Here is a 13,225-nt window from a genome sequence, read left to right as displayed (position 1 = left end):
AGTATTAGTAAAAGGAGTGTCAGCCAAGTCCTATATGAGGATAGTTCTGGCTTAGGGAATCAATTTCTCTTTATTCTTGACCAAGTGGTCAAGTTACCTCAAATCTTATCTACTAAATTCCCTTAAAGCCTAAGACTCAGCACAAAAGCCGAACTACTTGTGTAACTACTTAAAGAGTATAGGATTCTGCTTAGGACCTTGCCATGTTGATTTAGGAAATTCCTTTCTTTTCATGGAAACTAATCTTGATTATTAATTTAGACATCACAGAGATTTAAAAAGTTCTGGTTGCAATGGTTTCAATCAAATAGAGACATGTGTGATAAACCAAGTAATGGTTTGAATGGACAGAATGGACAAATGTGAACAGTAAGGGGGTGAATTTGGGAAGGCAGTGTATGATTGAAACATTTTAAGAGCTAGTTGAAAGTATGAAGGAAGGCAAAACAAGGTCTTTCTAAAAAAAGGTAAAATCAGGCATTAATATCTGAAAAAGTTATACAATATATGTGGTTTAGTGGAATATATTTTGGAGTGCAACTGAAGAATTTTCAGTTTGACTCCTGGTTTTTGTATTTAGCTAGTTGTGCAGTTGTGGACAAGTCATTTAATTCCTTTGAATCTCAGTTCATCTCTGGGTAAAATGAGCATAACATCCTCAATATTACAGGTGGTTGTGAGCAAAATATTTTGTAAACGATAAAATATTAAATAATTGTATATTCTCTTAAGTGGTTGACAAAAATGTTCTCTCTTTTATCTCCACTCTCATCCCATTATACTTTCAGTTCCTTGAAAGGAGAATATACCTCACATACATTTTAGCTTGACAATGCCTAGTAAATGCCTTTAAGAGAGTAATTGAATGAATTGTGGAAAGAAGTCAAAGGGCCATAAAACTGCAGTTTCACAGATGGAATAAATCTTACATTTCCAATGGTCCAATGTTCCAATGTTCCAATGGTCTTAAACATTTTAAAATATGAATATTTTTAAAGCAAAAATTAAAGCCTCCAAATTATATAGATATACTATTATTATCCATTGACTAAGAAGCCTTGATGGTAAAATTTATTATTATAAATTCAGTAACACTTTGAATGAATCTATTTTTTATTGAATGCTATGTTTTCTATCCATATTTGCAAGTGTTTTATATATATATATATAATATAACATATCTACATACATACACATATATGCACTCAAAAAGATTGTTATTTACACATAGGTGTGTATGTTTCTTAAATTACATATGCATCTGTGGATCCCTTGTATTTCTTTAGTCCCACAGGAATTATTTATTACATCTACCTCATCTATTTCATGACAGAGAAAAATTAAGACTCAGAGAGGGAAAATATATTGTATGTTGTAACATAGTGAGATAATGTCATATCCAAGACTAAAACCTAATTGTTGAGGACTAATACATACAGAATTTAAGAGTTGGAATGGATCTTGGAGGCCATCTAATCTAGTCTATACTCCAAAGGAATCCTTGCTATACTTGATTGGAGAAACCACCATCTAGTGTCTCCTCAAAGACCTCTGCCCTCTCATTCCATTTTTCAACAGTTATAATTTTGGGGAATACTTTCCTGAGATTAAGATCAAATTTTCAACATTACAACTTTTGGTTCTTACAAGTGAGGTCAAACAAAGCAAGATGAATCTCTGCTCTCTATGAAACCCTTTCAAATACTTGACCATAGTTATTATGCCCCACAACCCTCCTGTCTTCTTTTGTGTTTTCTTATTTCCTTCAACTAATCCTATATGGAAACCATTCTGGTTACTTTCCTACAGATATTCTATAGTGTATTAACATCCTATATAAACTATAATGTCCAATGTAAAACACAATAATGTAATGAAGTCTGATGAGACAAGAGTACAGTAGACTTATCACTTTCTTTTTTCCTGGAAGTCCATACCTCTATTAATGCAGTCCAAATATGCATTCACTATTTTTTTTATTTGCTACACCATGTTTTCCATAATTTCTATTGAGGGTTCAATTCACTGAAACACACAGAACTTTTTCAGAACTGCTATGTCTCCATCACTGTGTACATGTAAAATGAATTAATTTTTGGTAGTTAAATGTAAGACTTGGAACTTATATCCAATTGATTTCAACTTATTGCATTCAATTCAATGCTCTACCTTCTTTAGATTATCTGGTACCCTGATTATTTCAAGAGTACATTAGTTTCTTCTCCTAGTTTAGTTTGACCTTCATATCTGACAAGAATATGCTTTCTATTAAAGTTCTCAGTGGTATTTGACTGGAGAATTCCCATTACGTTGAAAATGAACCATTAATATTGACTTTTGAATCCATCTAATTAATTTTGAGTTCAGATGATTATTGGGTATTCCATATTTATCAATATAATATACAAGATTAATGTGATACTTTAATTAAACTTTGCTAAAACCTAGGTAAAACTATACTAAAAATATCCCCTTATCTACTGGAATAGTACAAATGAGAAAAAAAAGAAAATAAGATTAGTTTTAAATGACCTGTTTTGAGTGAAAATTTCTTTTTTTTAATCACTCTTTCCCTTTTTAGATATGTACTAATCATCTCTTTAATAATACTTTATTTAATGTAACACACATATAGTAATATGACATGACAATATAATTCATAAATGTTAATCTATTATAATAATGTAACGTTTTAATTTTATAATATAGACATTTGGTAAAAATCATGAATTATCTGAATAAAATTAAGCTAGCTGTTCTTTAGAGTTTAGGTTCTGTTCTCTTTAGGAAAACATGTTCTCTTTTCCTATCTTGTGAGACATCTCTCACTTTATATGGTATTTCCATTATCAATTTCCATTATCAATTGGTAAATTTTTGTTAGCACTAGAGTATAAATGAGTTCATTTGGATCAATTATCTTATGTCCATAAAGGATAAGCAGGTGATCCCTTGCTATTTTTATAACTCTCTTATGTAGCAGTACAATTTTATTCATTTTAAAAATTTGTAATACAAGTTCATTCTCCTTTGCATGAACAATAACAGCAAAAATTACATAGCTCTACATTCAGTCTAGTGTCAGTTATCATCCAGTACAAAAAGCAAAAGTCCTATCCATTTCTTGATCTACCTTTTTTTCCCCCAATATAGATAAATGGTCCTTTTTCATTTAACCCCAACTTCCCTTGTCATCCTCCACTCATTCTTAGCATTAACCCAATGTATAGGTTTGTGATATCTTTTACATTTATCCTCTATTGTCTGAATTTGCTTGATATTGTCTTTGTTTATTCACAATAATCACTTCAGACCAGTTTCATTTTTTTCCAATTTATTTGTGGTTGTTTGTTCCTCTTGGGATCTTCCAAATTTCATTGTTGAGCTTCCAATCCCTGAATTAACTTCCCCTATAGGAATTTTAGTTCTAATTTTTAGTTTTAGTTCAAATCTTTTGAAATCTACTCCCTCCCTCTCTTGGACAAATGTATATATGTCAGACCTCATTGAGATTTGCTCTTCATTCTATTAAAAGCCTATGAAGAAGTGAGAAGAAATCCAGGATTCCCATCATGTATATCCAAGAAAGCAAAGCCACTTTGAAGTGATAATGAGCAACAGAATAGAATTTCCCTTTGTGGTCTTCCTCACCTTTTGAAGAATGAAAATATCTCTAAGACAAATCATATGATTATTAGTTGCTCTGCCTTTGATAAAGGTTTGGATACATAAGTCCTCTATTATTTTTGATATGTGTTTATGTCAGCATTCTGATCAATTTCCCAAACTCTTTATCCATTCCTACTTTCTATTGAACTGATCTCTAGTATATTCCAGTGACAAAATCACTTCTGTTTTTCAATCTATTGCTTTTTATCCTCATATTATTTCCTTTTTCTCCCCCATATTAGATGTATTCATTTAAATATACCTTTTAGGGCAGCTAGGTGGCACAGTGTATAGAGCACTGGCCCTGGAGTCAGTAGTACCTGAGTTCAAATCCGGCCTCAGACACTTTATAATTACCTAGCTGTGTGGCCTTGGGCAAGCCACTTAACCCCATTTGCCTTGCAAAATCCTAAAAAAAATATACCTTTGAAATACACGATGCCACCCCACTTGAACAATGAACTATTGAGCTATTTTGAATAAGGTATGCCCTTCCAAAGCTAAGGTAAAGACATGGGTTTCATCACACTATGTTTCATTGATACAGATAATGCCAGCTATCTTGAACCAAACTTTAGAGGGAATCAAATGGCTTAGATTAGTCTTTTCAGGTCAGATGATCAATTTGCTCATCAGGACCACTATGGACCTCCACCAGTTTTTTTTTTCAACTTCACCCTACCCAGGCATAATTCACCATCTTTTATGTCTTCACCCTGCCCAGTTTTAGTTCACTATCTTTTGAGTAGTAATACTGCTTGTGGTCCATCTCCCCAGCATGTGATACAGTGGATAAAGAACCAACCCTGGAGTCAGGAGGACTGAGATAAAATCTGACCTGAGATATTTGACCTTTACTAATTTTGACCTTGGGCAAGTCACTTAACCCTACTGCATCATATGTAGGGCCACCTCCAGTTGTTTTAATTAATATCTTGCTACTGCAACCAGATGACTCCAGAGGAAAAATGAAGTTGGTGACTTAGCATAGCTTCACTTCACACAAATCCAATTCATTTGCTTGTCATGACATCACCACTCTTATGTGTTGGTCTTCTTCAGAATGAAGGACAAATGTCTTAATCTCACTGATACTTAGGGGCTCAAAATTTTCCTCTCTGTTTCTGAATCTCTAGTTCCTCTTAGTTCTCTACTAAACATATGTCATTTTTATTTAACTATTTGAAGCTATATATTTGCTAATTCTTAGATTTAGTCTCCTGTGAAATCCTGAGTGTTTTATCTTTGTATGCATTTCTGTGTGTGTGTGTGTGTGTGTGTGTGTGTGTGTGTGTGTGTGTGTGCGTATGTGTGTAGGCAATCCACTCCATGAACCATCTTTACTAGTTTAAAATGTTTTCTTACTATATTTTCAAGATAATTGTCAGTTGCAGTTTTTGCCAACCTTTATTAGATATTTGCTGTCTCCTAGCAAAATTTCATCATCCCTACATTTCAGACTTAGCTTCAGAAGTCCAAATTCTATTCTCAGACTCTAGGTTATGAGGATGATGTTAACTTCTCAAATGAATTTTTGTCTTCTGAATATCTTTTCCTTCTTGTAAAAAAGTGACAAAATGATACCTTGTGCTCCTCTGGTCTTTAGTTTCTTATGGCTTTGACAGTATTCATTAGGTTTCTTTTGATTCTATGATTACCCATATGAATTCTAAGAAGTCACTTGCTGTCTTCTGCTTTGAGAAGTCTTGAATTAGTCCTTATTCTCTCCTGGGCAGCAACCTTGGAAAGAAAAGAGATCTCTCTATTTTTATTATCTGACTGACAAATGGCTGCTGCAGTATTCCTTAGGAAGGAAACACCAAATGTTATGCTCTTTTGTTTTTCTCTCTTCTCTTCGCCATCTTCCTGCCGCTTCCAGCCATCTAGGTCGAGCTGTGCAGCTTCAGTGGGTACAAGATGTAGCCAGGTCATGGGAGGCGATATGCCCGCATGGACGGGAAGGTTTTCCGGTTTTTGAATGCAAAATGTGAGTCAGCATTCCTTTCAAAGAGGAATCCTCGGCAGATCAATTGGGCTGTCTTGTATGGAAGAAAGCACAAGAAAGGAAAGTCGGAAGAGATTCAAAAGAAAAGAACCCGCTGGGCTGTTAAATTCCAGAGGGCCATCACTGGGACTTCTCTTGCTGATATAATGGCCAAGAGGAACCAGAAACCTGAAGTTCGAAAGGCTCAACGAGAACAAGCCATCAGAGCTGCCAAGGAAGCAAAAAAGGCTAAGCAAGCAACCAAGAAGACAGCTGCATATGCAGCTAAGGCTCCTACAAAGGCAGCACCTAAACAAAAAATTGTGAAACCTGCGTAAGTTTCTGCACCCCGAGTTGGTGAAAAACGTTAATTATCTGCTAAACTGTATTAAGTAAAATAAAATTTAAAGGAATTGTGTTAAAAAAATGTAATGCTCTTCTTTCTTTGTTCTTCCCTGATTTCTCTCTTTATTGCTTCTGTGGCTCTATTTATTTATTTCTCAAATTCCATGATTCTCTAAAGTCCAGTCATGAGTGATTAGTATGGAATACTATTATTAAAGAATAGGACAGTACTATTATTAATATGGAGTACTAGTATTACAAAATAATAGTACTCCATAACATTCATATATAACAACTTGTTCAGCCTTCCCCCAATTGATGGGTATACCCTCAATTTCCTGTGTTTGGCACTACAAAAAGTTGAACATTTTTTCTTTTAGAACAGTAATATTCCATTATATTCATATACAGAAACTTGTTCAGTCATTCCCCAGTTGAAGAACATCCCCTTAATTTCCAATACTTTTCCAACACAGAAAGAGGTGTAATGCATATTTTTGTACATGTGGGTCTATATCCCATTTTTGTGATCTCTTTGATCACAAAAGTAGTGGTATTGCTGGATCAAAGTTTTTTTGGACTATGAGAACAATCCAACACTGCTCTTCAGAACTGTTGGATCAGTTCGCCACTTTAAAAAAAATACTTTAGGTCCCTGTTTTTGAACATCCCCTCCAACATTTTTCATTTCCCTTTTTGTTATATTTATCAATAGTATAGGTATGAGGTGGTAACTCAGAGCTGTTTTAATTTGTATTTCTCTATTAAATAATGGCAGAACATTTTTCTTATGACTGGGGGTAGTTTTTTTTTTATTTCTTCATCTGAAAAATGTATTCTTGATTCAGTTCTCTATCTATTTAGAACAGAAATATTTATCAGAAGCACTGTTGGTAAAATTGTTTCCCAGGTTCCTGCTTTCCTTTTAATCTTGCTTGCATTGATTTTGTTTATGAAAAAGCTTTCCAATATGTAATCAAAATTGCCCATTTTGAATTTCATAATGTGCCTTATCTCTTCTTTGGTTATAAATACTTCCCTCCATAAATATAACAGATAAATGATTCTTTGTTCTTCTAATTGGTTTTTGGTATTACTCTTTATGTTCAAATCATGTACTTATTTGGATCTTATCTTATTATATGTTGTGAGATATTGGTTTCTGTCTAAATTTTACCACGCTATTTTCCAGTTTTCCAGGTAAGATTTGTCAAACAGTGAATTCATATCCCAGAAGACAGGTCTTTTAATTTGTTGAACAGTAGATTAGTATAGTAACTTATTACTGTGTCTTGTGAACCTAACCTATTCCCCTGATCCACCACTCTATTTCTTTGCTAATATCAAATAATTTTGATAATTGCTGCTCCATATAATATAGTTTTTAGACATGGAACAGCTAGGTCATCTTCCTTTGCATTTCTTTTTTCAAATATAATTGATTATTTTTCCTCCATATAGAATTTGTTATTATTTTCCTAGTACTATATAATAATTTTAGATAGTTTGGTATGGCACTAAATAAATAATTTATATGAAATTTTCATGAGCAAATGACAGTTTCTCAATTGTTTAGATCTGACTGTACTTTTGTAAAAAGTGATTTTTAATTGTGTTCATATAGTTTCTAAGGCTGTCTTAGCAGGTAGACTCCCAAATATTTCATGTTGTGTACAATTGTTTTATGTGAGTTTATTTTATATCCTGTAACTTGTAATAGTTGTTAATTGTATCAAATAGTTTTTTTAATAGTGAATTCTCTAGAATTTTCTATTTTCCATGATAGAAAATTCAAAGAGGGAGTATTTTGTTTCCTCATGCCAATTTTATTTACTTTCACTTATTTTTCTTCTCAGATTGTTAAAGCTAAAATTTCTAATCTAATACTGAATAATACTGGTGATAATAGGCATCTATTTTTTTTTTTTACTCCTGATCTTATTGGGACTAATTCTAGCTCATCCCCATTGTATATGATGGTTACTGATGGTTTTAGATAGGTATTTTGTATCATTTTAAGGAAAAATTCATTTTTCTTATCTCTCTAATGTCCCTAAATAGGAATGGATGCTGAATTTCTTGCAAAGCTTTTTGGGGATCTGTTGCGATAACCTCATGATTTATGATGTTTATTATTGATTGATTATATTGTTCGTTTTCCTAATATTAAACCAATTCTAAATTCGGAATATAAATCCCACTTGACCATGGTATATTATCCTGGTGATAACTTGCTGCAAGCTCTTTGCTAATATTTTATTGAAAATGTTCGCATTAATATTCATTATGGAATTGGTCTATAATATTCTGTCTCAGTCTTGGCTCTTTCTGGATTAGGTATCAGCACTATGTTGGTGTCATAAAAGGAATTTGTTACAACTCTTTCTTCATCTATTTTTCCAAATAGCTAGCAAAGTATTGGAAGAAATTTGTTATTCAAAATATTTGGTAAAATTATTTTTTGAATCCCTTTGGCTCTTGCTATTTTTTTATTTAGGAGTTCATTGATATCTTGTTCAATTTCTTTTACTGAATTGGGATTAAGTATTTTAATCTCTCTACTTCTAATCGGGGCTATTTGTCTTTTTCTAAATATCCATCTATTTGATTTAGATTATAAGATTTATTGGCAGAGTTTTGGAAAAACCAAGTTTGACTTATTAATGTCCTCTTCATTGATGATGAATTCAATCTTTTTTTTTGTTATGTTGATTTTCTTCTGTCTACCCCTTTTTATTTCCATTTCCTCCCTTTTATTTCTCTATAGTGTAAGATAAATTTCTAAATCTAATTAAGACCATAGTTTATTTCCTCATTGAAAACAAACTTGCGAGTTAAGATTCAATTAATTGAATTCAATCAAAGATAATTCCATTTACCTTTTTATGTATCTCTTGTGTCTTATATTTAAAGATCAAATTTTCTGTTCAGTTCTGTTCTTTTTATCAGATTGTTTGAAAGGCCCTTATTTTGTTGAATATTCATGTTTTCCTCTGAAAGAATATGCTGAATTTTACAGAGTAAGTGATTTATGATTATAATCCAAGGTCATTTGCCCTCTGGAATATCATATTCAAAGACATCTGATCCTTTAATGTTGAAACTGATAAATTCCGCATAATCCTGACTTTGGTTCTTTGAAATTTCATTTTTTTTTATTTTTGACTGCTTGCAGTATTTTCTCCTTTAACTGATATTTCAGAAATTTGTTTTCAATATTCTCTGAACTTTTTATTTTGACAAAATATTCTTTCAAGTCCTATTTTACTCTCCTCTTCTAGGATAGTGTAGAAGATAGTCTTGAAGACTTTAAAATTTCCCGAAGAAGTTGAAGACCAACCAAGGAAAGGAGATAGATTTTTTTTCCTCTTTTCATGAACATTAGTATTAGTCCTTTATGCTTTGCATTTTTTTAATCATACTATAGATGATATAGTGATAGCCTGAATTCTTCTGTGGGAACTGAGAGGTTATTAGCCTTTTCTGTGGAAACCTAGGCAGCAGCTTTATATTTAAATTCACAAGGAAAACCCTGGTTACAAAAATGAGTCAAAGATACTGATTTATTAGAAAACCTCAATATTTAACCTGGTGTATTAACTCACATTCTTAGGTTAGGTAAATAACTGTAATTGAGGAATAACAGATTTGTGCATGGATGAGTTGAGAAGGAAGTAAAAAGATTTAATAATAATTACCTATGTTTGAGAAGGTGAAGCAATCCTCACTAAGTCTGGTGACAAAGAGATCCTGGATGATGGAAGGGTTACTAAGGAAAATGTATAGAAGCTTATGGGATGGTTCTAACATACTGACAGACTGAAGGATAGAAATAGTACTTCTCTGAAGGAGATAGGAAAAGAGACTTATTGAGATGCCCCGAGAGAATAATGGAAGAGAGAAAAAGAAAGATTAAAGATGAATATATTAAACAATAATTCTCACAGCAGGTGGAGGTCAAGGATTAGACAATATCAAGTTCAAAGAATGTAGAGGAAATGCTAAAAAAAGAAAAATGCTGTAAATAATCAATTATAAAAAGAGAAAGTCTGAAGGAAAATTATTATTGTGTAAAATATAGTTGTACACTTGATAAAATACTTGAAGAAATCATAAAAATAAAATCCAAAGAAAAGGCAGGGAACTTGCATTTTTTATCACCAAAAAATGAAATCCTATTAATAATCCATCTTACTTTGTAAATTATCTCCAGCTGCTCTAATCTTGTGATAGTTAAGGCTCTGATAGACTGAGATTATTTATATATAGATGTATAGAAACACAAGAACATCAGGTTAGTGATGGGAAAACCCAAGTTCTCACAGATAACTTATAGTGTCAGGACCAAACTCTGATTCTCTGACTATAGAGATAAAGATCTTTGTACTGCATGACACTACTTAAAGCATTGACTTCTTCAGAGTTAAAATGCTAACAGGACATGATTTATTTAGATTACAGAATGTATACAAGAGATGCCATGTAATCATTGATTAAATATAAATAAAACCTATGCACACAATTTGTCTTAATTTCTATTATTTCAATCTTTACTTATTATTTGGCATATTCCTAAAATTATGATATTCATTTATTCATAAATAAATTAAAAAATACTTAGAAACTTATTTTAGGATCAGATATTCTATAATCTAGTTAAGGAAAGACTTGGAATCATTTGAGTTTGAAAATTTATTTTGTGCATCCTCCTGCTATATGAACAAATCTTTGATTCATAAAACAGATTCTAATTGCTTTGTTCTTTTTTTCTAAGCTATAATTTCACCTATTTTCTTTTCTCAGAAAGCAAAATATTTCTCCTCATTCTAGATTCCAGTGATTAAAAAACTGAAACTTAAATTCGCAAAGGACAGCATATTGACCTTTAATCCTGTCATGATCCATATGTCTAAAATACATAACACATGAAGAATTTTGTACCTTATTCTCTACACTTATATCTTTTACCCCACCATAAATAATAATTCATCTAATTACACTTCAGAACATTCTAATACAGAAGGAATTTTACTTCATATCCTACTTTTAAAAAGCAACAATAGTGTTATTCTTCTTCTGCATATATGGTACAATTCTTCCTAAATCCTTCTACAAATATAGGGTGAGGTTACCATTAAATAGTACAATATTTCAAGGATGTAAAATTTCATCAGTATGGTCTTCTTCATGGACATGAATTCTTTTTTTTTTTTTTTTTTTACATTTTTGCAAGGCAAACGGTTTAAGTGACTTGCCCAGGGCCACACAGCTAGGCAATTATTAAGTGTCTGAGACAGGATTTGAAACCAGGTACTCCTAACTCCAAGGCCAGTGCTTTATCCACTACGCCACCTAGTCACCCCAGGGACATGAATTCTAAAGGCTACCTTGATTAGTGCTCTTTAACAAGTTGTGGGAGGAAAGAAAATCATCACCCAAAGACTAACTTGGAATAAAAATTGGTTGGTCTTTGGAAAAGAGACGCTTCACCACCGGTTTCATATTCAATACCTTTTTTTAACTCCAAATTCCCTCAATATCAGGATGTAGTTAATTCTACATCATGATTTAACATTAGAGGAGGACATTAGTTCAAGTTTGCTACCTGTAGAAAAGACCTCCTGCATATGGTAGGATTTCACGGATATTTTAAGGAAACCTGAAGAGGTAAATGGCAGAGATAAAGAATGAGAGCCTTCAAGACATTGCAAATAATCAGTACAAAAAGAAACTGCACAGTGAATGGTAGTATATAATGAACAACAAATAGTTCAGGTTAGCTGGATGGTAGAATAGTTGCAGGGGAATAAAGTGGGGAAAACATTAGAAATGTAGGTCAGGATTAGGTTGTGAAGGTTTTCTAAGTGCCAAACTAAGGACTTTATATATGATATTGGAGGTAATAGGAAGCCACTGCAGCTTAAATGAGTGAAATATAGGTGGAAATGTGCTTCATGGTGAAATATGTTTTAGAAAAATCACTCTAGATACTTCCATAGTGGTGGCATGAAGCTAGCATGTTCCCAGTGTTGTTCTCTTCACAAAGTAAAATGAAGCCTCAAAACAAACATTAAAACTACAGATTCCAAGAAAAAAGAGCAAAACAAGATTCAAGTATAGATATCATGGAAGATCTTTAGGGACTGTCTGTCCCTTTGCGGGGAAAGGGGAAACAAAGTCTAGGTTTTAGTCACAATTCAGCCCAGGTCATGGCAGTTAGATAGCAGCAAGAGTTCCAACCCCAAAGTCTGAGTCCTGAGAACACTTAGGACAACAGACAGGACTAAGAATGGGAACAAACCCCTGCAGAGGCAGAGTTTAGTCAAAAAAGAAGAAACAAACTTCTGTATAGGAAATGGCTGAGTTGCATAGGGAAAGTTTTGGCAAGTGATAATCCAGGGAAAAGACCCTAGTCCCAGATTAGAAAGCTTGGAATTATACTCCCTAAAACCAGGAGCAGAGATCAACTATCAAAATGTGCAAAAACACCAAAAAAGAGTACTAAGCATAGAAAGTTACAATTCAGATGGAGATGATAAAAATGTCCTCTCACAGGAAGAAAGCATAATTTATGGGATCAATCAAACAATTTTTACCTGAAATTTTATGTCTCCAAACTTCTTACAATTAGAGCCATGGTATACTGGAATATGTTGTTTTATAATGAGCTATTCCCCTCCCCTCCCCCACCCCAGGCAATGACTCTATTAGAACTAACAATTATTCAAATTACTGTACATATATTTGATTGCCAGTAGTTTGAATTTTAGTTTGAGGTATCTGTGCTACAGGCCCCTAAACTGCAAAATCGAGATAACACCACATACTACAACTTCCTCTTATGATGATTGTGAACATGTTAGGAGGTGATTTATGTAAAACATAATATACTCCACCAATATTTTATTAAACTAATACTATTATGTAGCAATGTTATGTAGTTAATCCACCAAGGAGGTTGTAGAGGGCAATCATGATTCAAGAAGGTGTTGGACAATAAGACTGATCCTTAACATAACATATTTCTGCAAGTATTTTAGGCCACCATCGGGTGCTATCAGAAAAGGATGGAGACATTTTTTTACTTCCCAGGTAGAGGTGACCATTATTCCAATTACTGAACACCTTTGATTTAATGATGTAAATACTCTCTATAATAGTGTAGATTTCCACTTCCCCATACCCTTTCATTTTAACCTTAAAAGTTCTCTGACATTTTATGCCTAT

At 32.9% G+C, this 13,225-nt stretch overlaps 1 protein-coding gene across 1 annotated transcript; it reads left to right on the top strand.

Annotated features, from left to right (window-relative positions):
• The first annotated feature begins 5,607 nt into the window (after window positions 1–5,607).
• Window positions 5,608–6,031, top strand: LOC141488102 (large ribosomal subunit protein eL24-like). The gene has a single exon (XM_074187861.1). The coding sequence runs from the start codon at window positions 5,620–5,622 to the stop codon at window positions 5,989–5,991; it is 372 nt and encodes a 123-aa protein (XP_074043962.1). The 5' UTR covers window positions 5,608–5,619; the 3' UTR covers window positions 5,992–6,031.
• The last annotated feature ends 7,194 nt before the right edge of the window (window positions 6,032–13,225 follow it).

The sequence above is a fragment of the Macrotis lagotis genome, chromosome 1 (genome assembly GCF_037893015.1).
Source record: "Macrotis lagotis isolate mMagLag1 chromosome 1, bilby.v1.9.chrom.fasta, whole genome shotgun sequence".
Classification (NCBI taxonomy): domain Eukaryota; kingdom Metazoa; phylum Chordata; class Mammalia; order Peramelemorphia; family Peramelidae; genus Macrotis; species Macrotis lagotis.
The sequence above is the reverse complement of the archived record's forward strand: the minus strand, read 5'-3'. Positions and strand labels throughout refer to the sequence as shown.

Excerpts from the sequence above, each read along its gene's own strand:
- LOC141488102 (XM_074187861.1), top strand. The coding sequence starts at position 5,620 with ATGGACGGGAAGGTTTTCCGGTTTTTGAATGCAAAATGTGAGTCAGCA.